The 17,840-nt window shown below is 42.8% G+C and overlaps 1 protein-coding gene across 7 annotated transcripts in view; it reads right to left on the bottom strand.

Annotated features, from left to right (window-relative positions):
• Window positions 1-134: 134 nt before the first annotated feature.
• The window catches only part of LOC135106040 (dynein axonemal heavy chain 10-like), a 72,030-nt gene continuing 54,324 nt past the window's right edge, over window positions 135-17,840 (bottom strand). For 3 of the 7 annotated variants that reach the window (XM_064014835.1, XM_064014836.1, XM_064014837.1), the window contains 7 exons: window positions 14,955-15,080; window positions 14,620-14,810; window positions 13,386-13,619; window positions 11,694-11,861; window positions 6,993-7,151; window positions 6,177-6,414; window positions 191-328 (listed from right to left, as the gene is read on the bottom strand). In XM_064014835.1, coding sequence (XP_063870905.1) covers window positions 6,304-6,414; window positions 6,993-7,151; window positions 11,694-11,861; window positions 13,386-13,619; window positions 14,620-14,810; window positions 14,955-15,080 — 989 coding nt within the window. In that variant the 3' untranslated portion in view covers window positions 191-328; window positions 6,177-6,303. Of the gene's footprint in view, window positions 329-6,176; window positions 6,415-6,992; window positions 7,152-11,693; window positions 11,862-13,385; window positions 13,620-13,893; window positions 14,200-14,619; window positions 14,811-14,954; window positions 15,081-17,840 lie in introns of those variants that run through there. The other 4 variants (XM_064014842.1, XM_064014839.1, XM_064014838.1 and 1 more) reach the window with 4 other exon arrangements.

Consider the following 17,840-nt stretch of genomic DNA (forward strand, 5'->3'; position numbering starts at 1 on the left):
AATCCCAAAAGAGAGCCACGGAGGGAAGGAACACCAGTAGATCACCCCAAATCACTGCACTGCCTCTCCTGAAAGTGTGACGCGGGGACCTGCTGTGCTGCCCTGCCCGTGACGCTCCGCCTTGCAGGACACAGGAACACATGTCAGGTCATGCCCAATAGCTCCTGCGTGACCTGCGTTAGTGACCCAGGAAGACGTAACATCCGTGCTGGTCATCGTGATGTCAGGTGCCGTACCCGTTTAGAACTTCAGAGGGCACGGCAGTAGAAACACTGGACGTCACCACTGCCACCACCACCGCCACCAACACTTCCGCCACCACCACCGCCTGGCCAAGCAGATACAAAGTAATGAGCAATAACTAAATTCATCGCTAAATACATGATTTAATAAATAAATATCACTAACGAGACATAAGATATATATAAAAAAAAGAGAGGAAAAAGAAATGATAGTATTGATTAATGAACGAATAAATGCATACGTACCAATGTGAAGAGATATATGTACAACAGCTAACAAATTAAAGATGGTATGATCTTTAATAAGTGAGGGCCAGAATAAATAGACAAATGTCAGTACAGTCAATACATGTCAAGCAGTCAAACAGTAAAGAATAAAAATATAACCAAAATAGATTAAAATATAACAAAAAAAGAAGATAATAAATATTCGCATTATTATCACCATCACCTCATCATCACCACCACCACCACCACCACCACAATCCCAACCGGTACCAGCATAATCACAGAAGATCTTTTAATATTAACTCTTGTCATAACAAATATTATTGTCATTATCATCATCTTATCACAACCACCACTACTATTATTACCACCATTAGCGCTACAAAAGTCTTTCCATATCAAATGCTTTCCAGCTGGTCTGTTTCACCAAATACCTACAGAAAGATCTCAATATTATCTAATCTAGACGGTGGGAGCGAGGCCAGTGTAGTCTCCCCCCAAGCTGTCCATTCTTCTGCTATCGAGTGGCTAAGACAATGCACGTTTTTTCACTAGGGACTCGTGCCGGGAGCAACAAAACTGGGGAGGGGAAAATGGGGTTCATTGAAAGTGCCAGTCCCTTAAGTAAATACTTCAAAATCAGGTCTAAAATTACAGTAAAAAGTGCTTTGAAATCTCTTTCGTGAGGGAGTTTTAGTCACAGGCAGGAAGAAATACGCAATTGATAACAAAAGCTTATTGAAGATGTCAGTAGTTAAGTAAACACTCGAAAAGTAGGTTTAAAAATTATTTTAAGATGTGTCTTGAAATCTCTTTCGTGAAGGTGTTTTAATCATAGACTGGAAGAAATACACCATTAATTGCAAAGGGAAGCTTATTGAACGTGTCAGTTCCTTAAGTACACACCCAGAAAGCAGGTCTAAATATCTCCCACGTGAAGGAGTTCAACCATTTAGCTGCCACCTTTCCCTACTTGCTAATCACTCTGAGACACCTTTACTTGTTCTACAGCCACATTCAACCTTTGAACTGGGCAGAAATTGCAAAATATATTGTTTTTCATTACTGGCTTTCTTGTAGATACTTATAAAGACTTCACGCATTGCTCTGGTGCTGCTAACTGTTTCGTGTCGCAGTGAAAGAGTTAAGGCATAAGCAGAAGGAAATACAGGACCAACATATTAAAGGATAGTTTGTAGGATACCACTGATTACAAAGGGAGGCTCATTGAAAGTGTCAGTCTCTTAAGTAGACACTCTCAAAGCAGATATAAAATTACTTTGAGAACTACCTTGAAATATCCCGCTTGAATGATGAGTTTTAAGTTATAGACAGAAGGAAAACCAGGAGCAATACAAGTTTATAAGAGAAGTTTTAAACACAGTTGCTTGCTATAGGAAGTTATCAAATATTTCAACTACCCCTTTTTTTAGTGTATCAGGGAGAAAGGCTTAAGATAAATAATTATTTAAGAAGAAGAAGAAGAAGAAGAAGAAGAAGAAGAAGAAGAAGAAGAAGAAGAAGAAGAAGAAGAAGAAGAAGAAGAAGAAGAAGAAGAAGAAGAAGAAGAAGAAGAAGAAGAAGAAGAGAGCTTATAAGTCCGGACAACCCTGCCTTCTGATGTGAGTGTTGCAGAGCGCTACGAGGGCGGCACACCAAGGGCACAGGACCACAAGACAGCAGCAAAGTACAACAGGTAGTCAACACACAGACAACAGAGGTGGCCATGCAGAGGCTGACCCCACGAACATTACTGAATTTGATTGCACCTTCAGGAGTTCCTTAGTCTTACTTAGCCTGGGGTACTGATAAGGGGATGGTTCAAGAGCGGCTTTCTAAACACCCAGACAGAAAATACAAGTCTCCTGATCATCCGGGGTACCAGATTAACCATCCAATCCAGCAGACAGACCATCCAAGCTTCCAGACCTTCCAAGGCACAAAATCATCCACGCCTCCTTAACATCCACGCAAACCTCCACGAAGCCCAAGAACCCTACATTCTACTGCACCTACTACTACTACTACTACCACTACTACTACTACTACTACTACTACTAGTACTACGCACCATCACAACTATGCAAGACCCCACACACACGTAGAAGGAGGAAAAGCAAGGAAAAAGGAGAAGAAGGAAGAGAAAGTAAACAAGAAATACAGGAAAATGAGCTAAAATCCTTGCGGGGGCTTGTGTGTGTGTGTGTGTGTGTGTGTGTGTGTGTGTGTGTGTGTGTGTGTGTGTGTGTGTGTGTGTGTGTGTGTGTGTGTGTGTGTGTGTGTGTGTGTGTGTGTAGCTGAACACTGATACAGGTATTTAAGTCTTTAAATGGCGAGGAATCCTTGAGGCATTGATGTATTGATGCGAATAATGATCAGGTCACACACACACACACACACACACACACACAGAGGACACCCCCCCAACACACACACACACAAACAAATCCCAGAATTGTCATCAATCTTTCATTACAATATCATAACACTAAGTAAACACACACACACGTACACACAGATAAACAGTCCCCTCTCCCCCTCCACACACACAAACACATACACACACATACACACAAACAAACACACACACAGTATCATCATCAGTCGCTGCGTGTTCCATGACGGAGGACTAAGATGAAGCGTACAATTCCACGTATTACTCAACTGGGAACTGTATTGAGGAGGCGGGCCGGGGAGTAAGGCGGGGAGAGGCGAGATCAGTAAATCGTAAGAAGAAAAGAAGATAACGTCACGCCTTGAGAGGATTTGCCGTAACGGAGAACACGAGTCACGCTCAGTTTTAAAAGGGTTCTCTCACCACACCCACGACTAGTGACTCGAAAATAACATACTGACAGAGAGAGAGAGAGAGAGAGAGAGAGAAAAGGGGTGGGGTAAGGATATTTGCCTTTCTCTTCCTGGTTATTTAAGTATAAAAATAGACATAACAAAAAAAATAATAAAAAGTAATAAAGATTTTAATTTCCCGTAATGTTGCTTTCGTACAAGTATTATTAAGTTCAAGTGATTAAAGCAATGAAGAAAATGTATAAAAACTAGTTTAAGTTACGATAGCGATGATAATAATAATAATAATAATAATAATAATAATAATAATAATAATAATAATAATAATAATAACAATAATGAGTGATCTATTGACAAGAAAGTTACGTAGGAAAATTATACAAATACTTGGGAGAAGGGATTGTCCTCACGGAATCTCACGCTGTGGAGGAAGGCACAGACGCACAACACACACAACGTTCCTTTATTTCCTGTTACGTTTCAGAATGACACAATCGCATCTTCTGACCCGCCAAACTTTAAAAAAATGTTAAAAAAATGTTGCAATGAAAAATTTCTCCATCACTTCCTACCTCTCATCAAAAGTGATTTATTATATTTTAATGTTCTCTCTCTCTCTCTCTCTCTCTCTCTCTCTCTCTCTCTCTCTCTCTCTCTCTCTCTCTCTCTCTCTCTCTCTCTTTTGAGCTTAACGAGTCTGGAGATTGTGTTATCCCGAAATGCAACCAGAATTAAAGGAACCCGGCGGCTGCTGGGTCGACCTAGCACACGCACTGGTGGCGGCTCAAGCCAGTTGGTGGATGTGTGTATTTCAATGTAGTCAAATTTAGTTGGATATAATACAGAACTAAGGTACACTATTTCTAATTGTGTTGTTCCTGTTACTTCATATTGGTCAGTTCCTCAGCCACTCAGTAAGTCGGTCAGTTATTATGGCAATGCATCAAAGTCAGTCATCCAACGTTACAAGCCTGTCAGTCAGTCAGTCAGTCATTATACATAGTAAGTCAGTCAGAAAACCAATCAGAAAAGTAATAATTTAGTCAGTCAGTCAGTCAGTCAGTCAGTCAATATGTCTGTCTGCCTGTCTGTCTGTTTGTCTGTCGGCTAACCACTTAATCAGTCACCTTAACTGCAGTCATGGCAGTGGTGGTGGTGCATAAAATATGTTAAGAAATCATACATTACAAAAGCAGGAAGTGTCGCAAGGATCCAGATGGCGAAAGTATAAATAATCCATGTGAGACAGGTGATTGGTGGGATATCGGATCTTCAGCATAAAGAAAAATGATGTTCGCTGCCTTACTCGTTGCGTTATTCATAAGAACATAAGAAGACAAAGGAAGCTGCAAGAAGCCATCAAGCCAAATATTAATAAAGAAAAAGAAAAACTAGAAAACCTTAACAACTTCGACAAGAAAATGTAAGAAGCTCCTGAGTTAAGAAGCGGAAACATTTAAGAGTGAGAAACCGAATAAGGACACATGAAAATAAGGTAAAAAAAAAAAAAAGGATCAACATAGAAACACGAGAATATTTCATAGGCGCAGACTGGAACACGTGTGGAAGTTCTACAATACACTGCTGAGTCTGGGCAAGGTTTTAATGCCTCTGTCTCTCCTCCCTGGCGAATAAGACCCTTTATGACGCATGGCTGAATCTAGTACAATTAGCTCAGGGGATAACATTACTGAGGCCTTTTCTCCTTCCCATAAAGTGAGGGTGTGGGTGTGGAGTGCTGGTGTGTCCAGTCTTAGCCACGCCACCAGCCAGCGCCACGAGGATACTTCAGTCACGTAGAGAGAGAGAGAGAGAGAGAGAGAGAGAGAGAGAGAGAGAGAGAGAGAGAGAGAGAGAGAGAGAGAGAGAGAGAGAGAGAGAGAGAGAGAGAGAGAGAGACGGACTGAAAGCAATACAAACGGACGAGCGGACTGACAGACAGACAGACTAACATTTGTCAGAGATAGACAGACAAACAGATAGACAGACAAGCACATACAAAAAAAAATCTATAAAACAAAATAATCATACAGTAGATGATAAAAGGAATAATGATAATTAACAATCATTAATGAAATCAATGAATAAGTAAAATATAAGATGAAATAAATAAATAAAGAGACGAACAAAAAATCAATAAGTTAAAATATAAGTGTAAAAATGATAAAAAAAAATGAAAAAAAATAAATAAAAAAGAGAAAACAGCAGATCTTCAGTTGCGTGCTAATGCAAATAAGGTGAACAATTCGTGTTTTTCCTTCTGTCTATGGGTTTCGATTCTTCTGCTTTATAGGTTTGGATCCTCCTTTAAGGGTTTCGATCTTTCTGTTTATGGGTTTCGACTTTTCTGTTTTGGGTTTTAATTCTGCTGTTTATGTGTTTCAGTTCTGCTTTTTGGGTTTCGATCCTTGTTTATGGGTTTCGATCCTTCTGTTTACTGGTTTTGATTCTGTTCTTTATGGGCTTCAATTCTTTTGTTTTATGGGTTTCGATCCTTTCGATGAAGAAGAAAAAAAGAAGAGGAAAAACAACAACAACAACAAGAAAAAGGAGAACAAAAACAAGATAAAGAAGAGGAGGAAAGCAAGCTCGACAAAAAAAGCAATGACAAAAACAGTGGCATCACCCCAGGCCACATTCACATTATAATGTAAAGATCACTGACGATTAAATTTTACGTAAGAGACAAAAAAAAAAGTAATACATATTTATTTAATTAAGTTTCCAGAAAGGATTATCAAGTGAATAATGCAAATAAAGAGAGAGAGAGAGAGAGAGAGAGAGAGAGAGAGAGAGAGAGAGAGAGAGAGAGAGAGAGAGAGAGAGAGAGAGAGAGAGAGAGAGAGAGAGAGAGAGAGAGAGACTAACTAAATGAGCAAATATCCTTATGATCATTACCTTCAGGAGAGCCTGCAGACGTGCGTGCGTGCGTGCGTGTGTGTGTGTGTGTGTGTGTGTGTGTGTGTGTGTGTGTGTGTGTGTGTGTGTGTGTGTGTGTGTGTGTGTGTGTGTGTGTGTGGGTGCCTCAGAGGGTGATGTAAAGGGCGGTGAGCGGCAGGGCGTGGCAGGGCAACAGGGCGTGGAGCAGGGGTGTGTGTGAACCACGGCCCTCCACCACAGGCACCCACACATGACCCTGACGGAGGCACAGAAAACAAGGTCACACTATTACCTGACCTTTGACCTGCAGTGAAGTTAAATTGAGGTGGAAGAACATAGAACAAGGTCACTTTGCTTAACTTTGACCTGGAGTGATGTTAAGTTATGGTGGAGGAACAGAGAACAAGGTCACTCTATTACCTGACCTTTGACCTTCAGTGGAGTTAATGAAGTAAAGTGTGAAAATTTGGAAAAGGAGTGTTGTTTTCTTCTATTGGGTGTACTCTGTTCCTCTTATCCTGCTTTTTTTCCTGTATTGTTTTGTCTTTTTATCCAGTAATTAGAATACGTAACCAAACTGTCACACAAGTAACTGAAGGTCTGTTACTTAAGTCACATGTTCAAAAATGCTTTGCTCTCACCTTGACAGTTTTGAAAGGCCACAAAGATGATTAGTCAGGTTTTCAAGAGTGTTTTTCCTGTTAATAATGAATAAATCTTGTTAACCTGTCACTAGAACCGTAAAAGCACCATTAAAACTCCTTGCCACTTCAACTAGAGCCTCTCGAAGGTGGTGGAGGTGCGGGCAAAGGTGTTTCAAAATAAGGGTCTTACCGCGGCGCAGGGAGGGGCTGAGTGGGACACGCTAAGGGCGAGGCTGAGACACTGCTCCTCCTCCTCCTCCTTCAGTAGCTCCTTCGTGGCATCCAGAGGCACGACCTTTCCATCCACCCAGCGCCCTCCCACCAGCCTGGCGCCCTCCACGTACACGCCCTGTCCATGAGATTATAACAAACATAGATGAAATATGAGCATTAGAACATACACATAGATGGAATATGAGGATTAGAACATTAGCAGAAAATATATATAGCATTGGAACGCACATAAGGACAGAACATGGAATCAAAACACATACAGAATTAGAATAAAGGATTAAAACACAAACAGAACTAAGATATAGGATTACAACACATAGGGAAGGAACTACATGGGCTCAGAGCTTTTACAGAATTAGAACATAGGATTAGAATATAAATTAATAGGTAGATAATAGGATCAGAAAACACACAGAAGCAGAACATCGGATCAGATCCCACAAAAAGGTAAAATATGGGATTAGAAGACACAGACAAAAACATGAGGTTAAAATACACAAAAAAAGGCTAGGAAATAGGATTAGAACACACACACACACACACACACACACAGAACATAGGATGAGAACACACAGATTATGCATAACATAGGATCTGGTGACTTTTAGAATTGCCTTTGTAATGTTCAGTGTCTACCTATTTGTTTGGTTAATGTCTCGACTATAATGCGTGAATGTTCCACCGTCATGCCACCACCACCACCACTACCTCCACCACCACCATCACCACCACCACCACACCCAGTATTATGCCTTGTCTTATTCTCCACACCAACACCACCCTAATCCCCACACCCAACTCTGGCGTAACGCTCCACACACACACACACACACACACACACACACACACACACACACACACACACACACACACACACACACACACAGATAGAAAGATAGACAGATAGGTTGATAGTTTTGTTTATTGACCACAGACATTAAAAGTTTCGTTTTTCAAAGGCTTAGACTGTATGCTCTGTTTGCATGTTCATTTTCTAATGCTCCCTTCAACAACTGTAGTCAGACTCCCATAAATGCTCCATTCCTCGTGTCTTTGCGTCCCGTCCCAGCATTTAAGGGAAGACTGAGCATATTCTCTCTCTCTCTCTCTCTCTCTCTCTCTCTCTCTCTCTCTCTCTCTCTCTCTCTCTCTCTCTCTCTCTCTCTCTCTCTCTGTGCATGTCAGGGAGACTAGTCAGGGCCACAAAAAATCAATCACAACCCGCTTCAGTGTCGTTACCGCGAAAGAAACAGGAGAACCAGAAAGACGAGCAAGTTTAATTTTTGAGACGTCTTGGTACTCTTCTTACTGCAGATCAAGTCACAGGCTGAAGAAAGTACAGACACAGACAAGAAGAATGCCTCAGAGTTAACCAGTGAACAGAGAATAATATATCTTCCTATTTTTCTGAGTCAAACTGCTCACTTTTTTTTTCTTTTTCCATATTTGCATCTGGTTCTTTTCAGGTAATCTTCTTCAACAGCTCAAGTCGCACGCTGGAGGAAGTACAGACACATGAAGGGCGCCTCAGATTTACCAGTGGAAGAAAAAGTAACATAACTTCCTATTTTTTTTCCGAGTCAACTTGCTCACTTTTCTTCTTTTTTTTTTCCTTTCTTTTCCATAGTTGCATCTGCTTCCTTCCACAGCCTGTTCGCGCCCTGGTTAGAGGCTTTTGTTCCTTATACGTGTATGATGATGATGATGGTGATGGTAACAGTTTGAAACTCGTCCTTTATGATTATATAAGGCGCTATATGGCATCCCAGTTTGGACGCCATTAAGTCAGTCAGTCAGTCAGTCAGTCAGTCAACCTTTCTGTATCATCACTTGTAAGAGGAACTCACCAACTCACCACATCACAATACAAAACTGCACACACACACATACACACACACACACACACACACACACACACACACACACACACACACACATACACACACACACACAAACTAAACCAGTTATCCAAGTAATATCTTATTGTTGTCAAACGTCCTGCCGGTGTGAAAGACTCTCTCTCTCTCTCTCTCTCTCTCTCTCTCTCTCTCTCTCTCTCTCTCTCTCTCTCTCATTCATGGCTATAAAGGCTATCTATCGCAAGGCGGGGCTGGGTGGAAGGGGACGAGGCAGCGTTTTGCATTTCATCAGTGTCCATTGAGTGTAATCCCTGCTCGTGCCATTCATTCCGCTGCTCCGTGACGGCAACTGGCCCAGACGCGCTGCTGATCCCTTTTGTTGCACATCACACACCCCCGCGCTGTCCGCCTCCCCAAACCACGTCTGCACTTGACACACTGATAGCCGCCGGGATCGCAGCACTAAGCAGCTTACGTGTCTGTCTGGGAAGCAATGACACAACGAGGCAAGGAGTCAGGATGGGAAGGTGATGGAGGTTGATGTCCGCAAAATGTGCTAAAGGGGGTCTTGTCTTGCGTTGTGTTGTGTTATCTTGAGTAATGAGGCAGCTGTTGTCTTGTTCTGTCTTGTGTCTTCTTGCCTTGCCTTGCCTTGCCCTGTTTTGTCCTGTTTCGAGTCATGAGGAGGGTGTCTGCGAGGTGTGCTAGAGGGCAAGCCTTGTCTTTCCTTGTCTTACGAGTATCTTGTCTTGTATCGGTTCAGGAGGAATAGGGTGAGGAAGGTGAAGTTCGCAAGGTGTTCCAGAGGGTGAGTGTCTTGCCTTGTCTTGTGTAGTCCTCTTTTGTCTTGTGTTTTTTTTCGTGTTGTTTTGTTCCGAGGTGAGTTGTAGTTTTGAAAGGGTAATTTGTTAAGTGTCTCGAGTTCATGCTATGTTTTGGTAAGTGGATATGTGATGCTTTGGTTGTTGTATTGTTCTTATTCATCATCATCATCATCATCTTCTGCAGTCTTTCCCTTGTTCATGTAACAGGTGTTCCTCTCTATAGTCTTTTCCATATAGCCTCTCTCTCTCTCTCTCTCTCTCTCTCTGGCTGTCTTTCATGTAACGCCACCACCTCCTCTAGAGTCTGCCTCGTCTCCTTCCGTCCGCCACCAGATCTACCACTCGCTTGTCCATACACTCACAAACCGTCCTGCTCATCCCTCTTCTCAACGCGTCCCTTCTCGCTCTTCTTCTCGCTCTTCGTTATCAGCTTTCCGCGGAAGTGGAGAGGATCGCGCATGGGTGACTTCAATTATCTTTTCATTCATGTGTATATGATTTGGCAGTTTTATTCCTTTGTCTAACGAAATATATATATATTTTTTTTGTAACTGTTCGTTTACTTCTTTATTTTTTTAGCATCAGGTGTTTTTTCTTTTCCTCCTTCTTTTTTAATTGATGCAAAGGACGTGACATTAACTTTTTTCTCTCTCTTTTATTAATTACGTTCATTTGCATAATATCAATTGAATTTTTTTACTTTCTTTGTTCCTAGATACTTCTCTTCTGGCCTTATATTTTTTGTAGTTATTTTTTTTTTCTCTCTTACACATTTTTAAATCAGATTATTATTTTTTTTTTTCTTTTGTGGTGAAGTGCATACCAGACTTTTTCTTGTTTTATTTTCCTTTTTTACTTTGAATAGTTTGTCGTTTTATTCCTTTGTAGATACTAAGTCTTCTCCTCCTAAGACTCAATTCTTGCTCTCGTCTTTGCATCAGCTTGTCTTTCTCGCCCACCTCCACTCTTAAGCCCGTGTTCTGAAACGCTTAGCTCTCTCACCATGACTATCTTTAAAAGCCAGAGCGATAATTAACCGAGCTCTCAAGTGTTTCTCCTCTTAATAATGCAGAAATTTTGTTAGTCTGTCACTAAAACCACAAGAATACCTTTAAAAAACCCGTGTAGCTTCAACGAGAGCCTTTTGGATGTAGTGGGAGTGTGGAGCAGAAGTGTTCCAGAATATGGTGCTTAGCCTTACTGGGATCTGAAGCATGTTGTAAAATGTGACACCACTCTTTTCGTTAAGTGTACAAGAAAGCCACATAACAGAAAGAAAACAGACTTGACAAAAAAACTCCATTAGCAAACTTCAACACGCAACATCGCAGCATCTTGTCACACTTTCCAAAAAAAAAAAAAGACTTAATGAACACGACGCCACGAATACTAACGAATTATGTCATTGAATGTATAGTTATGTAATTTGAAATGATGACACTGCTATCAATATAAACACTCAATGACACTGATAATAATAATATTTGGGAATCCCCGCCACCTTATCTCTCTCTCTCCACGTATTTCCTGTCCATCATTTTATCTGTCTTAATTTGTCACCTCCATACACCACTATCTGTCTATCACTAGTATTAAAATTCAGTATCAGTGTCTGGAAATCACCCTCATCTTCTGCCAAGTAGTCTGAGTATTTCCTGTCTGTTTATTCATCTCTCTGCCTTTCCTCCTGACTGTCTACTTTCACTGGAAATGAAAATATTAGTTTATCATTATCTAAATTGAATAGTAATCCTTGACAATCACCGTCTCTTTAACAGCTAAATGACGCAAATATTTTCTGTGTCTGTCTTTCTACCTGTCTACACCTGTCACCTGAAAACACATATACTAGTTTATTGTCAATACTAACAGTAATAATAGTTGAAAATCGGTCAATATTATTTACCTGTCCAAAAACAAGAATTTTCTCTCTACCTGTCTACACCTGTCCCCAAACACTGCCTCGTCACATACCTGGGGCGGGCGGTCGTGCTGTGGCGTGGCGGGGAGGGCGTGCACCTGGGAGCCGTGTAGCTGCCAGTGGGCGCGGGCACACGCCGCCTGCCGCAGGGCGCTCAGCCACCACCCGGGTGCCGCCAGCAGGCCCAGGCGCACCACTGATGGGGGAGTCTCTGCCTCAGCCTGCACGGGGGCAGTGGTGGGGTTAGTGGTGGTGGTGGTAGAAGTAGAGGAAAAGTAGTAGTAGTAGTAGTAGTAGTAGTAGTAGTAGTAGTAGTAGTAGTAGTAGTAGTAGTAGTAGTAGTAGTAGTAGTAGTAGTAGTAGCTTGGTTAATATACAGCAGAGAACGTGCTGCGTAAATAATACCAACTGTTGTAGTATCTTTAGAAAGACAAGCTGAACTAATTACTGGTGCTACTGAGACAAAAGAAAGATCGTCATGGGGGAGTCTAGACTTAGCTTCCCTCCCTTCCTAATCTTCCCTCCCTCCTCCTCCCATCACTCCCAAGCTTACCTCACACCCTCCCTCCTTTCCTAAGCTTTTCTCCTCCAATCATTTCTAAGCTTAACTCTTCCTCTCCTCCCTCCCCTTCTAAGCTTTCCACCCTGCACCTTCCAAGGACCATTTCGCCACCAGCAGCAGCAAAAGTGAGGCTGAGCAGCGCCTGGCCTACTCTCCGTGCACTGTGTGGGGGCTTAATTCGTGACTTGCGCTTCCATAATCCTTACACAGGGAATGATCAGCCAAGCCTGGTTATTGTGCACCCCAACACACCACCGCAAGCTCAGACCAGCAGTGTCACTCGTTCTTTTAAATGTTATTGTGTCGTGCTGCAGTGATCGGCTCCCCTGCCTCACCCCCAATGGCCCTGATTGGTGGGAGGGAGGTGGCACTCCAGGACTCAGCCCCGCCACCAGCTTAGAGCCTCGAGGAACGCACTTATAGACACGCCCATGTAGTTGCAAAAGTGTAGATGGAAGAAGAGAAGACCATGAGACAATCAAAAGCGCCTGGAGAAAACAAGTTGAGGGAAGAACATCGAGGGGGGAAGGCAGAGACCAAGATGGAAGGAAAGAATTGCGCTAGAACTGCACAGGGTGGGAGTAACAAGAAGATGCAAGAGACAGACAACTAAAGGAGACTCGTACACGGCGCCAACCTCTCTCTCTCTAAGGAAACAGTGAAAGAAGTAGAATTCTTATGAATGCGTACTACAGTTTCACCTTGAATAAAAAAAAAAATATATATATATATAAATTATAAACCACGAGGTAATTAAGCGTCATTATACAAGTGTTGCTATTAGCCGCAAAAAGAACCAGTGAAGTGAAGATAACGCCGCATTCAGTGCAGGATGTCCTTATATGTAAAGAAAAAATCACGAACGTAGATGAGAGATCTTTCTTAAATGACTGGTAATTACAAGTCGTTACCGTCAAGTAATGAAGAAGTCAAAAATAAATAAATAAATGAAACGCATGACCTTAGATCCGTTTTTTCAGGTAAATCGAGGCACTGAAAACGTAACTCCCAGTCTCATCCTGGATAACGAGGCGCGTCATGAAAGTGAAGATGACAAAGGTGAGATGTGAGCCTTTTATGGCTACTCATGCTCCTCGGAGAGAGAGAGAGAGAGAGAGAGAGAGAGAGAGAGAGAGAGAGAGAGAGAGAGAGAGAGAGAGAGAGAGAGAGAGAGAGAACGTACCCAAGTGATGAGGTGTGCCCGTCGCTCCCTCCACTCCCTGGCCAGATCCTTTACGCAGCGCACCACAGCCCGCGCCCGCCACACGCTGCACAGGTTCCGCCGCCCCGCCACCGCCTCCTCCCGGCTGGCGCGCCCCGCACAGGTGGCCGCAGCGGGGTGTAGCAGGAAGGACTTTACCACGCACCCCAGCGCCACCAGGGCCTGCGCGGGCTGCATCCTCGCCTCCCTCAAAGCCTGCAGGATACCACGCCCAGGATAGTGCAATAGTGGGTCGTCGAACAAACGCCTTCACCAATAATGACGAAGTACAGCACCTGTTGTTTGAATAACACTACATGATCTTACTGAACAGGAATAAAGCCACAAGGACTCAAGATCACACCCAACCCGATGCATTAGTGGTTAGCATTGTAATTGGATAAACTCCTTCACTGCCAATGGCCAAGTACAATATCCGGTACTTAAGTAACATTACATGATTTTACAAAGCACAAATAAAACCATGAGAACTACCTCTATCTATTTACTTGGAAAAGATTGAAATTCTTTACATCTCTGTACTTTCAGAATCAGTTACCGACCATTCCACGGTGGACGATCTTAGTGTTACCTCTAGTTCACCCACTTGCCTTGCTGCTGTGAAGACATGAGACAGAAACACACAGACACGGACAGACAAACAGACAGGCAGACAGACAGATTACTTGCATGAGCCAACAGTGAGTGACAGAGTGCACGTCTGCTCTGAAATTATGTAGTAATATTCAACCGAAGCAAGAGGGAGCGGTGAGTAGAACTGTGATGCGCATTGGGCCTGAAAAGGATAAAAACTTTATTTCTCCCTTCGCCGTTTCCCTAAAGTCAGGAGTTGGCGCCATGAACGGGTCTCCTTCACTTGCTTCTGTCACTTGCATCTTCCTCTGTGACTCTCAGCCTTCGCAGTTCTACATTAATTCCATCCCTCCATCTCACAAACTAATTCATTTTTATCATTTACATTCCTTAGCACAGTGGAAGGAAGGCGAATGGTTTCCTTCACTGCATCCTGAGTCCTTGTTCTGGATCCTCAAAAGGTGTGCCTAATTCATGCAGGAACTGCCACGTCTAGGCCTGATTGCTTCTTGTAGCTTCCATTATGTTCTTATGTTCTTAATGTCTAATAGGAGGTAAGTTCAAGAATAAGAACGCGGGCGAGGACAAGACGCCCCGCCGCCTACCAGCAGCCCCCGCCCACCTGCCGCAGCGCCGCCAGTCTCCGCCGTGCCGCTTCCTGCTGGGCGTCCCACGTTTTGATCTCCTCCTGCCACGCCCTCGTCTCCGGTGTGACCTCGCGCATCACCTGCTGCGCCACCACACCCACGGGGCTCCCAAGGGCGCCCTGCAGCTCTTCCAGCAGGCCCTCCGCCACCCACAGCGGCGCCGCCACTGAGGAACGTGTCAACAAAAGAATTTAACATTTGAATTCACGGACAATACCACCACGCAGCTCTCTCTCTCTCTCTCTCTCTCTCTCTCTCTCTCTCTCTCTCTCTCTCTCTCTCTCTCTCTCACACACACACACACACGTACCCCAGGGAGCCTCGGTGAAGTCCTCCAGAATGGCTGTCATCTTGCGGCTGTCCTCGGCCAGGCAACGGCCTTCAGGAATGCCGAGCAGCGTTGCCTCCCTCGCTTCCACACGCCCGCACACGCTGGCTGCGGCGCCGAGCGTTGTTCAGGCGGGAGAGCAGAGTAAAAAACATATTGTTAATGTTAAACTACCATCAGAAGCACCTTTGAAAATAACTTCCACTAGAGCCTAGTCAAAGTAGTCAACACATAAAGCCAATGAAAAATAGAGAGCAGGGGAACTGCTGGTCAGTAAGAAGGATGTCGCTACATTTCTCAGTCTTACCAGCAAACTAAGTGTGGAAGAGCAAGTGTGGATTGTGCATCATCGCTGGAAAAAGAAAACACCCCACAAGAGCCGTGTGGATCCCTAAGGCTTTTTCAAAAGGGTCTAAAGCGTTTTAAAACTTTGGCTTCTTATGGTGACTTTGCCATACTGGTGGGCGGAGCTGCGGGGAGACTTACCGCAATTTCGGCTTGGTAACTATTGTGCTCAGTTCGGACCTGATGTGCACGTGTCAGAAATAAGGCTAAGATTTCTCGATAATTAGAAGTGGCACATGTATAGCAATACAGGTTGGCACCCCGCGGAGGTCCACGCCCCTCGCACACCTGCACCCCGCGCCGCTACAGAGGCAGCCATCATCAGTATTGTGTAACTCGAAGCGGCCTGCCGTGATTATTGACCAAATGTTTTCTTTGACTAATAATCATGTAGTACAACTGTCTAGGGATGAGTATATGCCCTTTCATATAATTCTCTCATAATGACTAGTTCCAAGGTTACGAGACGATCAGAAGTGTTCTAACCATGATGCCCAGTCTTTATCAGATTACCATTAGAATTATGAAAACATCCCAAAAAATCTCAGTAACTTCCATCAGAGCCTACTTAAGGTTGTCAGGATGAAAAGGGAAAGAGAAAAAAATAATAATGAATAACAGATGCGAGAAGTGGTAGCCACAACAAGGACGTCTGCTGCAGTGCTGACTCTTGCCAGCAGTAAAGCAATGTGAAAGATTAAGTCTGGGCTCTCCACATCATTAGGCAAATAGTAATACATACAAGATTAAATGTGTGTGCTACAGCCAAACATCTGGCTAATGATCACGTTACTGCGTCTCTAATTAGAGTATTAACAATTACCGTCTCTTTAACGGCGCGCAGGCGTGAACCTCCTTGGGGTGCGAGTTTGTGGTGCTACATATGTGTAATTTTTATTTATTTTTTTTTCTAATTAGTGAGAAAACTTCACTTAATTTGTAACATGAGCACCTCAGGGCCCGAACTGAGCAACTATTTTACCACCCAACTACCGCGTGAGTCACAGCTAATGATGAGTAATAATTCTTTGAATATGTGTACCATCTTCTATTTATCACGTCATGCTAAGTATACAGTTTCTAACTTCACGTGTTTGATAACAATCATATCAACACAAGTGTTCAGAAAAGCAACGCTTTAGTCGGATAAGAACATAAAATAAGGGAAGCTGCAAAAAGCCATCATACCTACACGTGGCAATCCCTATATGAAACATACCTACCTTTTTCACCTCATCCCCATCCATAAATTTGTCTAATCTTCTTTTAAAGCTCCCTAATGACTCACCACTAACATTATGCTTCATTTATTTTATTCCACGATATCGTCTAATATGCATCTCGCAAGCTAGTGTTGAACTTTTGAAACCTGACCAATCACTCTCGTCCAAAGCTTGTATTGGTGACATCACTAGCTGAGCACTGTTCTCTTCATGATGTCATGGTTACACGAATTACCAGTTGTGGCTGGAGAGTTTAGTGTTAAATAAGCGTATTAAAGATTCGCTGTCTTGGAAATTAATGCTATTTGAATGAAAGAAGCGCATTTTTTTCACATTCAACTATTTCTCGTGAGCGAGTTTCGGGTTTACTTGGTTCCTGAAGCTAATGTATTTTGCTGTTAGGGATCTTAGAAAATATGAAACAAGGTAATGTGTCTACGAGAAATGGCGAACTATTCTGTAACACCAGTGAGTAATGATTCTGGTCCTAGCCCTAAAACTATCGCCTTATTGAAGATTCGCCACGAAGAGACCGCGAGCCTTATAAGACTGCCAGAGGGCCTCTCCCGTGCAGGGGTAAATACGTTGCATGCACAAAAAAAACGCCTAACTTAATGCACGCAACACAAAACGCGACACTTGGAGTTGCCAGATGTCACCAGATGCTGAAATCTCGATTTAAAAAAAAGTTCGGTACGATTAAAGCACGGTTGAGTGGGTGGGGAAGGAGAGACGGAAGGAGAGGAAGGATAACACACCCTTTGCCTACCCTGCTTCTGCGCGACACTGGACGACGAAAAGCGAAATGGATAACACATGAAAATCTTTCCTTTTCTCTTTTGTATAACTTTTATGCAAAATCTGAAAGTATCCTTATATTTAGGAGTATCTATTTTATGTCCGAGAAGACACGTTTAATATCAAGCATAACTTCATAATGGCTGGACATAACGATTATAAGTAAAGTGTGAGTAAACCATACAATGTTATTCCTTGAATTAATTGCCATCATTACTCGGTATTCTACTGCATCGAAATTGAAAATAGAGATATAATTGAACAAACACTGTTTCATCTCCGGATATAAACAATATTCACCTAACTTGTGTAATTGCTGAGTTATATGAAGAAATGCAGGCATTTTCAAAGGGAGGTTGAGTTTTGCTCAGACTCTGCGGGCCAGTGGGCTGCCAACCTAACACAGGTCTCGCTGAGATTTTTACTCTGAACGCAGTGTAATAATAGTTTTTTTTTTTTTTTTTAGTTTGTAATTTGTTTATAATTCTGAAATGAAGATGAT

This window comes from Scylla paramamosain, chromosome 12 (assembly GCF_035594125.1).
Source record: "Scylla paramamosain isolate STU-SP2022 chromosome 12, ASM3559412v1, whole genome shotgun sequence".
In the NCBI taxonomy this organism is placed as follows: domain Eukaryota; kingdom Metazoa; phylum Arthropoda; class Malacostraca; order Decapoda; family Portunidae; genus Scylla; species Scylla paramamosain.